The sequence below is a fragment of the Pseudoliparis swirei genome, chromosome 6 (assembly GCF_029220125.1).
Source record: "Pseudoliparis swirei isolate HS2019 ecotype Mariana Trench chromosome 6, NWPU_hadal_v1, whole genome shotgun sequence".
NCBI lineage: Eukaryota > Metazoa > Chordata > Actinopteri > Perciformes > Liparidae > Pseudoliparis > Pseudoliparis swirei.
In genome coordinates this window covers 15,433,014-15,447,884 of record NC_079393.1, presented here as the reverse complement: position 1 = coordinate 15,447,884, position 14,871 = coordinate 15,433,014, and the positions used below count along the sequence as shown (strand labels likewise).

General features: G+C 45.3%; 1 protein-coding gene across 5 annotated transcripts in view; it reads right to left on the bottom strand.

The window, feature by feature from the left end:
* Positions 1-14,871, bottom strand: part of frmd4a (FERM domain containing 4A) — a 58,475-nt gene that overhangs the window by 3,599 nt on the left and 40,005 nt on the right. For 2 of the 5 annotated variants that reach the window (XM_056416308.1, XM_056416311.1), the window contains exons 8-23: positions 13,701-13,784; positions 13,528-13,593; positions 13,375-13,432; positions 13,111-13,197; positions 8,854-8,929; positions 7,860-8,002; positions 7,557-7,698; positions 5,821-5,954; positions 5,606-5,728; positions 4,052-4,283; positions 3,763-3,819; positions 3,403-3,640; positions 2,958-3,110; positions 2,343-2,675; positions 1,654-2,237; positions 722-830 (exon numbers count right to left, since the gene is read on the bottom strand). In XM_056416308.1, the coding sequence (XP_056272283.1) occupies positions 722-830; positions 1,654-2,237; positions 2,343-2,675; positions 2,958-3,110; positions 3,403-3,640; positions 3,763-3,819; positions 4,052-4,283; positions 5,606-5,728; positions 5,821-5,954; positions 7,557-7,698; positions 7,860-8,002; positions 8,854-8,929; positions 13,111-13,197; positions 13,375-13,432; positions 13,528-13,593; positions 13,701-13,784 (2,619 nt within the window). Of the gene's footprint in view, positions 1-176; positions 249-721; positions 831-1,653; positions 2,238-2,342; positions 2,676-2,957; positions 3,111-3,402; positions 3,641-3,762; positions 3,820-4,051; positions 4,284-5,605; positions 5,729-5,820; positions 5,955-7,556; positions 7,699-7,859; positions 8,003-8,852; positions 8,930-13,110; positions 13,198-13,374; positions 13,433-13,527; positions 13,594-13,700; positions 13,785-14,871 lie in introns of all 5 variants that reach the window. The other 3 variants (XM_056416313.1, XM_056416310.1, XM_056416309.1) reach the window with 3 other exon arrangements.

Sequence of the window (14,871 nt, the reverse complement as noted above, 5' to 3'; positions counted from 1 at the left end):
CGAGGTGTGCTACGACACATTTATATAAATAAAAGTCTGATTGTAATTAAATTCAGCTCTGCTGTCAAATTATTTGTTTCTTCGAGGTTCTTTTCACTCTGCTATGCTGCTGCTGTGCCTCTGGAACAGTACACTGTAGGTTCAGACCACTGGGAGGTCGAGACCCCAGACAGTACCTCTATGCATCAGAGCTGGGCTGAGGGGGAGACTGACAGACGTCCTCAGTAGGAGAGCTGTCTGCTGTGCCTCTAAACCAGAAGAGAGGACACACACACAAGGAAAGGAGGGTTAGTGCAGACAGAGGGAGACGAGGAAGAAATGACAAATATTAGGTCATAAGAGAAATGTCCATGGTGACCGGAGGAAGTGAAAGATGACACGAGTGAAGAAACAAGGAACAAAGAAAGAGAATGAAAAGTCGAGAGGAATGACGAGAGACGAGAAAGATTTAAAAATAGACGTTAAGCCCAAATCACATAAACACATTCCTTGGGATTAGGTCAGCAGTGTAAAACAATCTCAGATGACAGATCAAACAGTCAAAGTTTGAGAGGATGTTAGAGTGAGGTTTGGAAAAAGATGGAGAGAAAGAAGCTGAGTAGCCAAGATGCAGTTGGTTCTAAAATTTAGTAAATTAATTTCTTCTTCTCCAAACATCTTGTCAACCCGGTCTGCTGCTGCTGTGTGTGTGTGTGTGTGTGTGTGTGGGTCTGTCTCTTACCCGCTCTGCCAGTTGAGGACTTGCTGTGGGCTACAGGGTGGTGTTGGTGTTGGTGTGGCTGCGTGTTCGCTGGAGGGCGTCAAACTCCTCTGGCTGCGCGGGGATGCAGCTGTAGGGAAGACTGAGAGTTAGTCATGCTGCATGAGAAATGAATGCAGCATGAGATGCAGAGACGAGATACAAACACACATGTATTGAGACGCGTGGATACACAGACACGGAACAAACACACGTGGTGAAGGCTAACGTGAGTTGAGAAAAGGAAATTCAACTATGCTTCTATAGGGGGTCAAGTTGGAGACAGGTCACATGACTGTTCATGGTCACGGCAGTTCGTCAGTCTCACAATCTGAAGGTCGTGAGTTCAAGCCTCACACGGCATTGACTGTTCTCCTTTTGTCCACACAAAGTACATGTGTTATATAAATGTGTAGATTTGTTAATCACAATCTCCACCTCAAACCAATCCCACTGTCCACTCATAGGACATCTCCATGTTGATGTTTAAATGTTGTTGATGCAGGGAGATTTGATATTGCTAACAAAACAATTAATTAATATGAATTTACACAAGTAAATGAAAAGAGAAGGCCCCTATAATATTATACTGAATTTTTTTTATGCTGTATTCTCACTACAAGCAACGCCAACAGGCTACACATCATTTAGATGGAAGTGAGGCGACACACTGATGCTCCACACCTCACACTGTTCACATCCATCTGAAATAATGCCGTAAGCCAGTTCCCAGAGCTCATTCGGCAGCACAGTCACTCGGGATATTTTCTCTTTGACATCTATTGTTAGAACCTCTGAATAAACAAAATATTTGTCAACCTAAATAAACAGTGTATGCTGTCATCTAAAACACACGGTGACACTTTATACCCCTATCAGACAAGGTTTATTGTGAATAAATGAAGAAGACTAACCTGGTGAGCCCTTGGCGAGTGTCCCTACTCGACTCCCTCGACTATGTCCCAGGGTGCCTTGCTGTGACCCTGTCTCGGAGGAAGTAGATCCCGAATGTGAGTGACTCCTCTCCTTCAGGCTCCCTGAGGACCTCTGGTACCAGCATCGCAGCTCTTCAGACACCGCTATCCTCCCCCCTCCTCCGCTCCCACCACCCTCTCGCCCCAATGACGGAGTCCTGACAATCTGAGAGCGCGAGGGCGTGAGTCGGCCGCTGCCCTCTCCCCCCTCCCCCCCCCCCCACGCCTCCTTGTACAGTCCTCCGGCCGTGTAGGAGCTGGAGGTCTTGAACTGGGCCTTGACGCTGTAGTGGCCCTCCTGATCGCTCTCCAGGCTGCGCACCACCACAGGGTTTGGGCTGCCCTCCACGTAGAGCGGGTACTCCTTGATGCGGTACTGGGAGGAGGGCTGGCTCTGGCTGTGGAGGTAGACTCCGTGGTGTCCCCCTCCTATCCCACCTCCGCTCGAGCCGCCACCGGAGCCATTCTTAGCTGCCAGGTTTGGCATTGAGCCGGAGTTGGAGGAACCCAACTGACCTGCTGACCTGGAGAGAGAACAAAGGAGCAAACACAAACATCAATGTCACTACAACTCTGTTCATTTTTGTATATGCCCATCATGAATAGAGCCACTGTCCCTGCATCCTTACCTGTGCCTTTGCCTCTGTCTCTGCCTGGCTTTGGAGGGTGAGTCCTCTCCCAAAGTGGAGTAGTTGGGGTTGCTGCTGGGGGGTCCACCAGACGGGTAGTAATGCTCTGAGCTGCTCTGGCTGTTGCAGGATGAGCAGTCGTCCAGTGGGTCAGAGCCATTGGAGTTGCGTCCTGGGACCAGGAAGTAGTCAGGGCTGCCGAGCGTGCCCAGGGTCCGAGGGTGTGCGTCAGGGTCGGGCGCCAACAGTTTGCCCTGGGACTCAAGGCTGGAGCTGCGGATCCTAAAGTGCTGAGCGATACTGTGCAGACGTGTGGGACTGATGTCCACTGACCTGTGAGATGCAGCGTCACAATTTTTTTAAATATAACGGCTGAGCTGGAACAGAGCTACAGAACATTAAGTGAATTTAATAATTAACCAGGTAATAGTTTTGTGGAGAAGAAAAGCTTCAGGAAAGGGAGCCTCGCAAAATCCCATACTCCAGTTTGGGTACAAACATTCCTCAAAGACGGGAGCTTACTAGGCATTTGTATTGTCTAATAATCTATAACATTAAAGTGAGATTTAAGTCTTGAATAACCAGTAAACTGAAACTGAAGGTATAAAGACTGACCTAGTGGAATGTACGTTGTGTGGGGTCCTGGTCTTCAGGTCGGGGGTTGAGGGCATGCTGGACTGAGAATTCCAGTGAGGGAGGCTCCTGATGGGGCTGCTCTGCAGAGAGTTACTTCCCCCTGCGTCTGCACTGCCAGAGCTTGGGAAACGCCTGTAATGTAATAAACGCAATTCATCATTAATTATTATTCCTTTCACGCAACAACCTGTGTACGATGTGCTCTACTGAACTTGTGGTCAACCCACATTTGAGGTCACAGACTGACTCGAGTCTAAAATTGTAGTTCCACACACTTTACTTCTACATTTGACATGACAAACCAATATCTCAAATACACTTGAAGTTGTTTACCACTGAGTTTAAATAGTGTTGTGCAGCGTCACACACGTGTCAATACACAGTAGCTCTATTCTAAAGCGAGTGAAGATAAACTCCCGCATACCTGGAATGAGAGGAGCGTTTCTTGATTTTTTCATAGGGCTCATCCAGTGACGATTCACTCCATATTTTGGGTTTGATGGGTGATTTATCGTAGTCAGGGCGTGAATAGTGCAGGTGTCGCAGGCCATCCAGGGACTGAGGTGGAGGGGGTCGACTGTGAGATGGTGGTCGAGGAGGGAGGCCCTTGTGAGGCGATGCTACTGGAGAGAAGGTGGGGGTACCTGTAACTTGTGGATCATCTGAAATAGAGTAACAATTGGATTATGTTGGAGCGTTAAAGATAGTTTACCCTTTCATTAAAAGAAATCCCATAAATCAAGTTATTGAATCTTGCAGAGTAATGTGAAGGATAGAGATTCACCATCATCCAAGATCAGCGCGTCAGACAAAGAACCGTCTTCAGAACCAATGTTGGCCTCTATTGGACAGATACATAAAGACTAGAGGTTAGAGATTGTACAATTACTAGATCTAAAACTTAAAAGCTTCATGTTTGCACATTTTTGATGTATCAAAAAGCTGTGTTGAATATGCTTTATTTCTATGACTCTGAACAGTAGTTGAGACGAATACAGCTGGGTGTCGTGGCTACGGCTAATCAATACTACAATCTGATTTCCCTGTGGTGAACAGGATATATATGTACGTACCCTCTATGATGAGCGAAGCCCTCTGCGTAGGCTTCTTGCCAGAGCGGACCCGGTACTCATTGATAGAGTTCTCAATTTCCTGGAGCTTCTTCAGCGCGTTGAGATAAGAAGTCTTCCTCTGTTTCTTCAGCTTCTTACTGCCCACGTGAGGATCACTGGCAAGACGCCTGGCTGCCTCTGTAATCTTGGACTGAATGGCAAACTCCCGCTCCAAACGCTCCAGTTCCTCCTCCTGGGATAAGCACACAGACACAAGCATAAGGGCCAACTCTGAGTGACTCAAGCACAAAGATACCGGATTCGCAGACAGTTTTAACAACCAAATCTCTGCAAAATCCCCCAAAAAACAAGGCTTAGTTTTCAGACATATCCAGACTGTAACTGGCCCGTTCGATCTATTTGGTTTGACACGCACACAAAGCCTTGCCAGAGAAAACACACTGCAGAAATCATGTATCTGTGCTGCAGCCTCGCATTTCTCATCACTGTTTGTTCTCTATTGAGACGCTCCGTCCCCCAATAAGAACGCCTCTCCATCAACCCATCCTCCCTTCCTCGACACGTCTCCTGAGGTTCCAGGTGAAGCAACTAAAACATATCCTGTCAAATTGTAAATGTGTTAACTTTAATAGAAATGTTCAAACATGAAAGAAAATAAACTCACATATGTGAGAACAAACACTTGATTTCACTTCCCTCCACAGGGACAGAGCAACGATGTGTTCTCTCGCACAACATCTTACTGGACTACCTCAGTTCTGAGGAATCCCTCTCTCTAGCAATCCTTTCACACTGCTGCAAGTGCTTTGTGTGTGTGTGTGTGTGTGTGTGTGTTTGAGTTTACGGTGTTTATAGTGGAAATTAAGAGGATTTTTTCTCCCTAGCAAGGTAGTTTTGTGATATTGTGTCCCTGGATTATTTTCAAATCATACAACCTCAGCGACACACACACACCCACACATGCCTGCATACTTACATGCGCACACACACAATCCTACTATCACCACTTCCTGTGGCGAGAATGCCGCTATTTTTAGAAGTTCTGCTGCTCTGGAAAATCTATCCGTGGCACAAAAAGACGAAGATACAGGTCCAAGATGTCTCCGTGTGTGGCTTTTCACTGTTCTCTGTTTCCTTTGCTTACTTTGAGTATGGAAGGGATAATATATCATTATGTCAATCATCATCCCAAACATTAAGTGAGTATTAAGTATAGGGCTTGACATTAAGTTAAATTCAGAATCCCTTGATCTCCACTGGATACCTTCAGGAGCTTTTAAACACCAGTTTGATCTATAATACTCATACTGCTCATAAATGGCTCAATAATATTACAGCTGGGTTAAAAGGAGATAAACACGCTGAACTAATTAGCGCTACATATATTCATGTATTTCAATTACTGCAGCACAGTGCCTGGCACAGATAGCAACAGTATTATGTATTTGTTTCATACACTGACAATACGAGATGACCTTCTGTTTTTATTTGGGCTGTGTGGGGAACATGGAGATTGGAACATGTAATAAAGTGAACAAGGAGTTGCAGCTTCACCTCTCCCTCAGGAATAATCTTCTGCTCGTCTAGTTTGAAGGCGGTACCGATCTTCCGTCTGACTGTGGGTGGCTCCTCTCCCGGATCCAGAGGATATTCTTTTGGAAGTTTCCCCGTCAATTCCTGCAAAAGATGACAAGGGGACACGTTAAAAAAGGAAAAGCTCAAAAGTATTCAGATTTCCGAAATATTTGCCAGATCTTGTTTGCTCATACCGACTCTCTGATGCAGATACTCTTAAGTTCCTCTAGTCTCTTTTTTAGAGTTTCCTCCAGAGCATCCTGCCGAGCCCTCAGCGCTGCCAGCATGTCCTTCTTAGCTGTCTGGGAGCTGTCTGATTCCTGAGAGCCTGCAAGCCACAGACAACACATCACGTGAGGCAGCAGTCTGGAACGCATGTCTACATTTGGAGTAGTGGGGACTTCAGGCAGATTGTGGGGGTAGAAAACGGGCATGCACCTGCTATTCTTGCAGGATGTTTACAGGGAAGTGAATGGAACGTTTCGATAAGGAAACTGAGTCTTGCTGGTGTGTTTGTGTAAGTGTTTCAAGGAAAGGGCAGTGGAGGACAAAGTCTGTGACGCACGATCTCCACGGCCTTGAGATGGTGCCAGTCTTGTTTGCAACATGCTTTGTTAAGACAAACACATACATCCCCACACAGACACATTCTGTTCCCCTCTGTAGCTCTTTCAGTGGCTATGTGGTCAAAGATAACAAACATTACAAAACAAACCACTGAAACAGACTGAAAGAGACATTAAATGGCTCTCTATTGTTACAAGTTATGCCATATTTAAGTTCAGTGTTCCTACACTTCCCTTGCAGTCTTATGCATGAGGTGAAGTTGAACACACATATTTCTGTAGCCTCTCATTTGGAGCCACAAATGCTTTCAAATTGATCAGAGAAGCGCTGCAATGGAGTCCGACAGAGACGTGTTGTGTTGGCTGTGGTGGAGGGGAGGGGGAGGTGCATGGATCTGGCGTCACAGTTCCGGTGACATGTTTATGTTGTTGGGCAGAGATGGCCTCCAGTGAGCAGTGGATTATGAAATCAACACACTGACACAACACCAATAGGTCAAGTGACACAACTAGAGAGGGACAAAGAGGGGAGGAAAGGGAGATTAAGAGGAATGGATAGCTGAAGAGATAAAGGGATGGGATTAGGGACGGATGATTGTATCTTTACAGAGAAAAGAAGGAAACAGAACAAACGATCTTAAGCAAAAAGACGAGCTGGAGAAATTCAAACGAGGAAAGCAATGTTACTGAAAGTATATAGTGTTCTTCTTTACCCAGAACATTCATCTATTCAGTATGCTCTAAATAGATGACCCCAAAGCCATGCTTATCATTATAAATGAGGCTGCTTGGGTCTAGCAGCAGTAGCTCATCAAGTTTCAGTATTCTGCCTAATTACTCACACACTTTTCGAGGCTGTCTGGATTTAAAAGTGCATTTTCCCTTAGAATCTAAATTTAGTTAATGTCCAAATATTCCTGTCACACTGATTACTTGTTCAACACGGATCACCATTGTTTTAAAGGCCGTGGCAAAGTCGTGCACTGACCCGCTGCCCTATTCATTCCCTTACACCACTAAATTTAGAGGCGGCAGGGGCCTGTGGAGGATGTGTCTGTGAGACATGGAGGGTGGGTGTGGTGTTCCATACATACAGAAAGATACTGGGTGGGGTGTGTGTACAGTATGTGTGTGAGAATATTCAACAGGAATCAGTGGCCTCTTTCCAGAAGCAGCTGTTTCTGTCTCTCCAGTTGTTAACCAGACCCCCCCCCCCCCCCCCACCACCATACATGCAACACAGAGACATTTATTTGCACTCATATCAATCTTTCTCTCTGTTTGTCTGAGTTTCTTTCTCCTTCTCTTCACACATGCACACACACGCACACGCACACACACACACACCCACACCATATACTGACCTGACGAGAGTAGACTGCCACTGCTGCCACTTATAATTTTGCCCTTGCTTCCCATGTTTGCCAGTTTGGAGGTCTTCAGAGTTCCTGTTTCTGTGAGGTCTATCGCGATCTCACTCAAACTCCGCGCTGCATGGATCTTAGACTGGAAAGACAGGAATGGAGAGGGTTTGTCAAGGCACATGGTGAAGCATTTTAATTGCAAGAGTCTGACTGACCATGCTTGCTGAGGTTGCTGTACCTCCTGATATTTCTAATCATGTCTGTGGTCTGCGGTGTGAGTGTGTGTGCGGTGGGCCTGCTGACCTTGCTCTGCTTGCGGTCCAGGTAGAACTGGTGTTGGCTGATGGCCATGGCCCAGATGGACTTGATGAGGGCAGGACAGGCGTACCACGTATGCACAGCAATGCCACTGTGACCAAACGTCCTTCTCGTCACCGATGCCCTACAGTGAGAGCGGACACAAGGCCTCCTTATATACACTGAATACAAAAGAGGCCTACATATTTACAACAGTGACACGACCACCATCACTACTACGGCTCATAAGAGAGAGAAACAATATGAGAGGTTTGTGAGAGCCAACCTGATGATAGATATTTTTTTGCAAAGCCACACACGATGTTCCCAATTGTTTACTCATCCTTATTTAAACAGAAATCTGCAGCTAAGCAACCAACCAGCTCACCCTAATGACAGCTTCCTCTGATGAAAACACCACTGCTCTCTCTTTCACCCTGTCTGTCTCTTTTTCTCTCACTCCCTCCCTCCCTTTCTCTGTCTGTAGAAAAACACTCCACAGAGACAGCCATGTTAAATAAACACGAGAGGTCACTTCCTCTGCAAAACAGCTATCGGGCAGCCATTTATCCTTCTGTGGTCAACTTTCAAGCGTTTACCCTGTGTGTGTGTGTGTGTGTGCGCGCTTCTCGGTGAAAGAGCACATGTGTTTGTGCATGCAAGCGGCCGCACAAGTGTGTTAATAATCAGCCTATCAATCTGTGTCAGCCTCCACCAGGACATCCCCAATATCTTGCTCTATTGCCAAGACAAATGCTGCAACCATTACTGAATTAGATTCAAATCTCTTCTTTTCTGCACTGAATGTTAACACATTCACATATGGCACAGTGGTAATTTACAGTAAAAGCTACTGGAAGGTGTCCATGATTGAAGGAAAATTCCATCACTTCCAAATATTAGCTGGAGAACATTCAACAGCAATAAAATCCAATCACTGAAGTAAAACTGGCGTCATAGAATTCAACACTCTGTGTGAAATTTGTGTGATAAATTTACCTTCTCGGGTCATGAACTTCCACTGAAAACTTCTTCTCTCTGAAGTAGAGGTTCTCCAACTGACGCCATTGGAACACCTGAGGTTTAGGAGAAACACACACTCTTCAGGGCTGCTCACACAAAAACATGCTTCACACTAAATCCACACAGCCTTCAGCCAAATCCTCTATTCTCTTCTGAGTATGTCCCAATTTGTTTGGAGAGAAAATGCAATGGATATGGAGGAAGAGGAGAAAAAAATGGTAAAAGCTGACGAAGAGGAGGAGTTGGGAACAGAGAAAGAGGTGGAGGGAGAGGACCTAGTCTGTGGCTCTCTGATCAGGTCCAGACCAGGCGGCCATGTCCACATCAGATCCCTTCGCTGGATGACCTCACTCTGGAGAAAGACAGTGTGAGAGGGAGGAGGCTTTCATTCCTCTGCTCAGATTTTCTTTTTTTCTTTCTTTTCCTTCCTCTTTATGAACCATCGGCTCCTCTTTAAATGGAGCCAAAGCCAGCTGGGCGAGAAAGTTTCCCCCCAGACGTACTCCACAGCATGTGTGTATCTACAATCCTCCCAGACGCAGGGGAACAGGACGTTATGAGTTGGTGGGTGTTCACCATCTGTAGGCATGTGCATGTGTGTGTGTGTTGGTGGAGGGAAAGTGTGTAAAGTTAAGTTTCCTCCTCTCCTGTAGCTTTGCAAGGAGAGGGAGGGGGCGTTAATGTCTCCCCTCCTCCTGACCCCTCCTCCCTCCCTCAGGGACTGTGTTTCCTGCTCTGGGCTATGTGGTTGGGAGGTGTGTGTGTGTGTGTGTGTGTGTTTGTGTGTGTAACGAGGGGTCAGGGGAGGAGTGATGAAGGGGGAAAGAAGCTTTCTGTGGCCCCACCAATTGAAGTGCCCTTGCTTTGTTTAGTCAGACCTCTGTGTACATGCACATACACACATTCACAACGTCTGTTTCTTGTTAGAGAAGAGAAGAGTGAGGGCTATTTCAGAACACAAGTGGGCCTGCATCTATCAGCTGGAGCTGACACACACACACACACACACACACACACACACACACACCTCTGATGTAGACTGACCAACCATCAGTAACGAAAGCAAAACGTAAAGACTGACAAACAGGAGAAAATAAGTGGCAGACCCAGCTATGACAGGATGAGGGAGGACTAAAGGAGAAAGGGAGGAACAGGTCACAGTCCAGGAATTTTAACAGCCTGGGAAAACAATGGTCAGAGGGATGAAAGGGAGGAAAGGGAGGAAAGGGGAAGAAATATGATTTGAGAAAGTATGTAGACACAGCCTAATGTATGCATGAATGTGCTGTATGTGTGTCTATGTGTGTCTATGTGTGTGTACGTGTGCGCACAAGCATGAAGAAAGAAAACCGCCGCTCTTATCTAAACTGTTGCTGTACCGTGCATTTTCAATGGAGTGTGAAGTGCTAATGTAGCGTGGTAGGGTAGATAGTGAGTGAGTGTGAGTGTGTGTGTGTGTGTGTGTGTGTTGGCTACATATGGGCCAGAGCTGTGGAAATAAGATAGGTGTTTGTAATTGTGTTTAGGCACGAGACCACTCAAACTGCGACGCTGCTGCGACTTTAAAAAGTAGACTTTGATGTTGCAGGAAATGTTGAACATGTGTGCAAATAGTATTCAAATATATCTTGACTATCAAATCAGCAGTCACATGATCAACAACAAGGCGCAATCAAATCCCCTTTAAGTTGAAAAAAATCGATATTGTTGCTGTGATTATGTGCTTTTTCAAAAAGTGGCCCAGTTACATAAGCCCAGTGTATTAATAAAACCTTTGTAGTTTTTATGTCATTCTGTGAATAGAGTGAATGTGTAATAAAAAGAACATGCTTCTTCCTGAGGGACTCAGTCTGTTATTAGGGTGAGTCTGGTGCATGAATGTGTGCATATGCTATGAATCCTCTTCCCTTTGTCGGTAAAACAACCGCACACAATGGCACGAACATGCACAAGCAGAGGAAGGGACTGGTCATTACTGGGTGTTCATGTGCACAGAGCCACGTCGGTTTTATTATATCGTCTGTGCACCCGAGCAAAAAGCCATTATAGATGAAAAGGTCAGATCTGATTGAGTGTAACGGTCTTTCTTCGGTGTAGTGGACTCCCCGGACATTACGGAAAGAATAGAAAGTTTAAATAGCATATGCAAATGATTCTTTTCTAGAACTTGACCTGAGGCCTCAAAGACTATTGTTTCACCCATGGGTGGGGCTCTGGTGTGCAACACTATACACACCAGTTGTCAAGGAGATGCGGATACACTCTGGAGGCACTTCCTGTTGTTTGTGTTTTGGTTGAGGTGCTTTGGAGGGATGACATTTATGGAAAAACTAATCAGAACAGGCTGTGTGTGCCTTTTGGCCCTAAATGAAACACAGACAGAAGCTACGCTGAAGTCAGTGGCTGTGTGATCTCAATCTAATGGAGACAATGAATGGATATGCAGTGCAACGCATGTGAGAGGACATTCATTTAAAGCATAGCTTGGTTTGATTGAACCTTCTAGCAGCTTCTTCACAGTGTTGAGAGAAGCTTTCCTGTGTCAGCCTTAAATCTGTCCATCAGGTAGTCGGTCAACACATAGACCTCATAGTCTGTCTACATGAGTCAGAACACACCAACGAGGCATCAGCACGTTGTGCGGTTCAGTTGTTAACCCCTGCCTGCCTGTGCTGTATGTGTGTCTGCAAGGGCCCTGCGGTGAGCAGAGGGGGAACAGTATGTTCACGTAACCATATAAATGGAGAGGCTGCGGTGGATGCTCTGCATTTAGAAACAACAGGGATCTCCCCTCGTAAAAAGAATAACTCATTAAACACAACTGCCTCGAGTGCACAGGCTTATTCTACAGCGCAGCTTGAAGGCACTTGAGTTACTTATTGATGAAAAAAGACGGCTGGTGTTGAAAACGTAGATCTTTTTTTATTGTGACAAAAGAAAGTAATTGGCCCATAATGTCTCATAATTAGTCTGCTTCCACCTCACATAGTCACAGAAGTGAACACCCTGTGTGAGTCAGTGGTTACTGGTACTGGACTGACTAAACTACCTTTGACTCACTAAATCATCTGCTCTTGAAGGGTGAAGTAGAAAGAAGGAGAGGGGAGAGAGAGAGAGAGAGATTGAGGGGGTCAGAACTGAAGCTTAACGAACCAATGACTCACAGTCTGATGCTACAGCAGCTGACTGTGTGATCCGTCTCTTGTGTGGGAATGCCATCAACTCTTACTTTCTTTCAACTCTTTTTTGGATCTCTAAAATCCCTAAGCTTCATACTTCCTTATTATGTATTTTGTATCATAAAAACACACTGTTTGTGACTTTTTCCCATGTTTCTCAGCACGTTTGTGTTTGTTGAAGTCGGTGTGAGATAATGTGGACTTCACTTCTTTTCCATCTCCATGGTTATTCAACACCCAATCAGCTACAACATTAGAGTACTGGGGAATGGGGTAGAGATGGTGCTCAGTGGTGAGACACATTTACACAGGAATGCACAGATCAAGACACACACACACACACACACACACACACACACACAGAGCACAAGATAGTGTCAAACAGGAAAGCTATGCCAGACAGGAAGTATTCATCAGGATGGTGAGTCCAGAGTTCAGTCCAATTCCTGTGTGTGTGGTTTTTGTGAGCTATAGAGTATTGGTGTGTGTGTGTGTGAGAGTGTGTTGGTGGTCAGTCAGTATACAGGGAAGCTGTTGATCCCATTAACACCCGATAAGACACGGCTAAATGAAAGAGGCCCTAAAGATGACTGGAGGTCAGGGGTGAGGTAAAAAAAGGCTTTCACAGACAACCCACTGGCTGCATCCAGTGGAAGGAGGAAACCATCCTTATAAATAAAAGCAACAAAGGATGCAAAACCTTCCAAGCCTGACTGTCTACAGACAGGAGTATTTGTACAGCATTGTTGGAGCTCTTCCCCAACACAATATCCTGAGTCACTTCATGGAAAAAGGAAATAACGTGTTCTTTATTTTAACGACCACCTTGTCTTACAAAAAGGAGGGCGCAAGAAGTAGATGCCAAAGATGAAAACATACATTAAAAGTGATGCATTTTACACAGAAGCATAATATTGTTTTAATAAGGCTGTTTTAAATCACAACCGTTTGTTATGTTGGAGATAATAGCAACTGATGCTTGAAAGCGCACTGAACGAGTAACTGCAGGTTGAGCAGAGGACAGTTTAGTTTGTGTTGCGGAGAAATCATCTCACCTTCCTGGGTTTGACTCTGTCCTGGTGGTCGTACTGAAAGATGCCTTTATAGCTCAGACCCAACCACCATGGGATCCCCTGCTTGTCCTGAAATATACAACAGAATAACACCTCAGGAATTGGTGGAGAGAGAACAAGAGAGGACAAATAGCTTGAAGCCCCATCATATCTCCAAATCCCAAACTCCCCGTGCGCAGGTCCAAAGTCAACACAAATGTGTGTGGAGCGTGTGAAAAAAGCAAAGATAGAGTAGTAAAACTGTACCTTAACACCATAGTAGTGTACTCCATATGTGGGTAGAGACTCTATGATGCTCATATAACTGTGAGGAGCAGAGAGACAGACATGTGAGGGTTACATGTATATTCTGTTCCATACAGTCAACACACACAACCAGAGACACAAACACACACTTACTTTACAATAGCTTGCCCTCTGGACTGCCCGGTGAGCTTCTTGTAATGCTCTATGACACGGTCTTCACTGCAGGACAGTAAAGAAAGAGGAAAAGGAAAAATATTACAAATGGTAAAAACAATACAGGTTGTTGGAGTGTTTTTGGTTTTCTGGATAACTGACGAGTGTCTCACCAGTAGGCCAGAGATGGGTGCTCCTTCAGGGCCTGGGTGGGCAGCGCAGGCAGCTTTTTCAGGTCAGTCCTGGTTGCATCAATACTGTGACGAGAAGCCACAAGAAAAGGTCAGCACATGTATATTGTGCGACACAAACACACAAAATAGATAGACAAAAGGAGATCTAAATGTGATGGAGTAAAAGATAACCACAAAGGCAGAGCAAATGAGAGGGGGAACCACGCAAAGAAACTTGGCCCACGATCTCCAGAAGCAGGTCTTAATGCCCCGCTCTAATCCCCTAGCCTCTCTCTAGCCTCCACCGAGGCCTCGGAGGATTGGGGAAAGCCCTGGAAACATGGCAACCTATGAGTTAAAGCCCTGGGAAACATCCCATTCACCCAGCCCGCCTGCTCTCCGATGTGTGAACACAGCTGTGTGTCTGGATTGGTTGCTGTCCATTCAAGTACCTTCTAATTTAGGTATGTGGTTGTTTGCACAACTTGTTCCTGATAAAAAAGACCATACAAAGGTTCAATCTGAACAAATACAACATGTGCACTGTGGCATTGCGACATGTTCACCGGGTCACTAAATAAAGTTCTTTAAATAATTTGAAATGAATATAAAAATTCAACCTCTATCCAATGCAGATCCAGATTTATTGAATCCCTGCAAAATTATTGGAAGAAGAGTAATTCCACGAGCATCAATAAAATGAAATTCCTGGAATGGACAACATTGTTTAAAACTTATTTTAGAAAAATGAAATCCAATAGCTAATAATATTAGTCATAATGGGTATTTTTGGAGAGAAGCAGTGACAGATATAGTCAAACGCAACATGGAGGAGGTCTGCACTGAATGTACTGTAGTATGGTCTATAGAGTTTTTTTTAGAGAAGGGAGGTCTGTGTGTGTGGGACAAATCGGGGAAGGAAAGGGGGAGGAGGGAGAGAGGAATGTCTCCAGAGTGTGTCACATTCCAGCCCTCTGCAGGATATTATGTTTATTTACTTCTTTCACTGGCGGAAATGAGGTCAGAGGTGGTGGCAGCTGTAGTTTGTTATCTGTGCTCCAACAAAGGGATGAGTGGATGTGGGATGGCATTTAGGCCAACATCACACAGAGGTGTGATGATGAGCCACATGTGCAACGTAGCTCACAGGAAACTTGCATATGACTGGAAA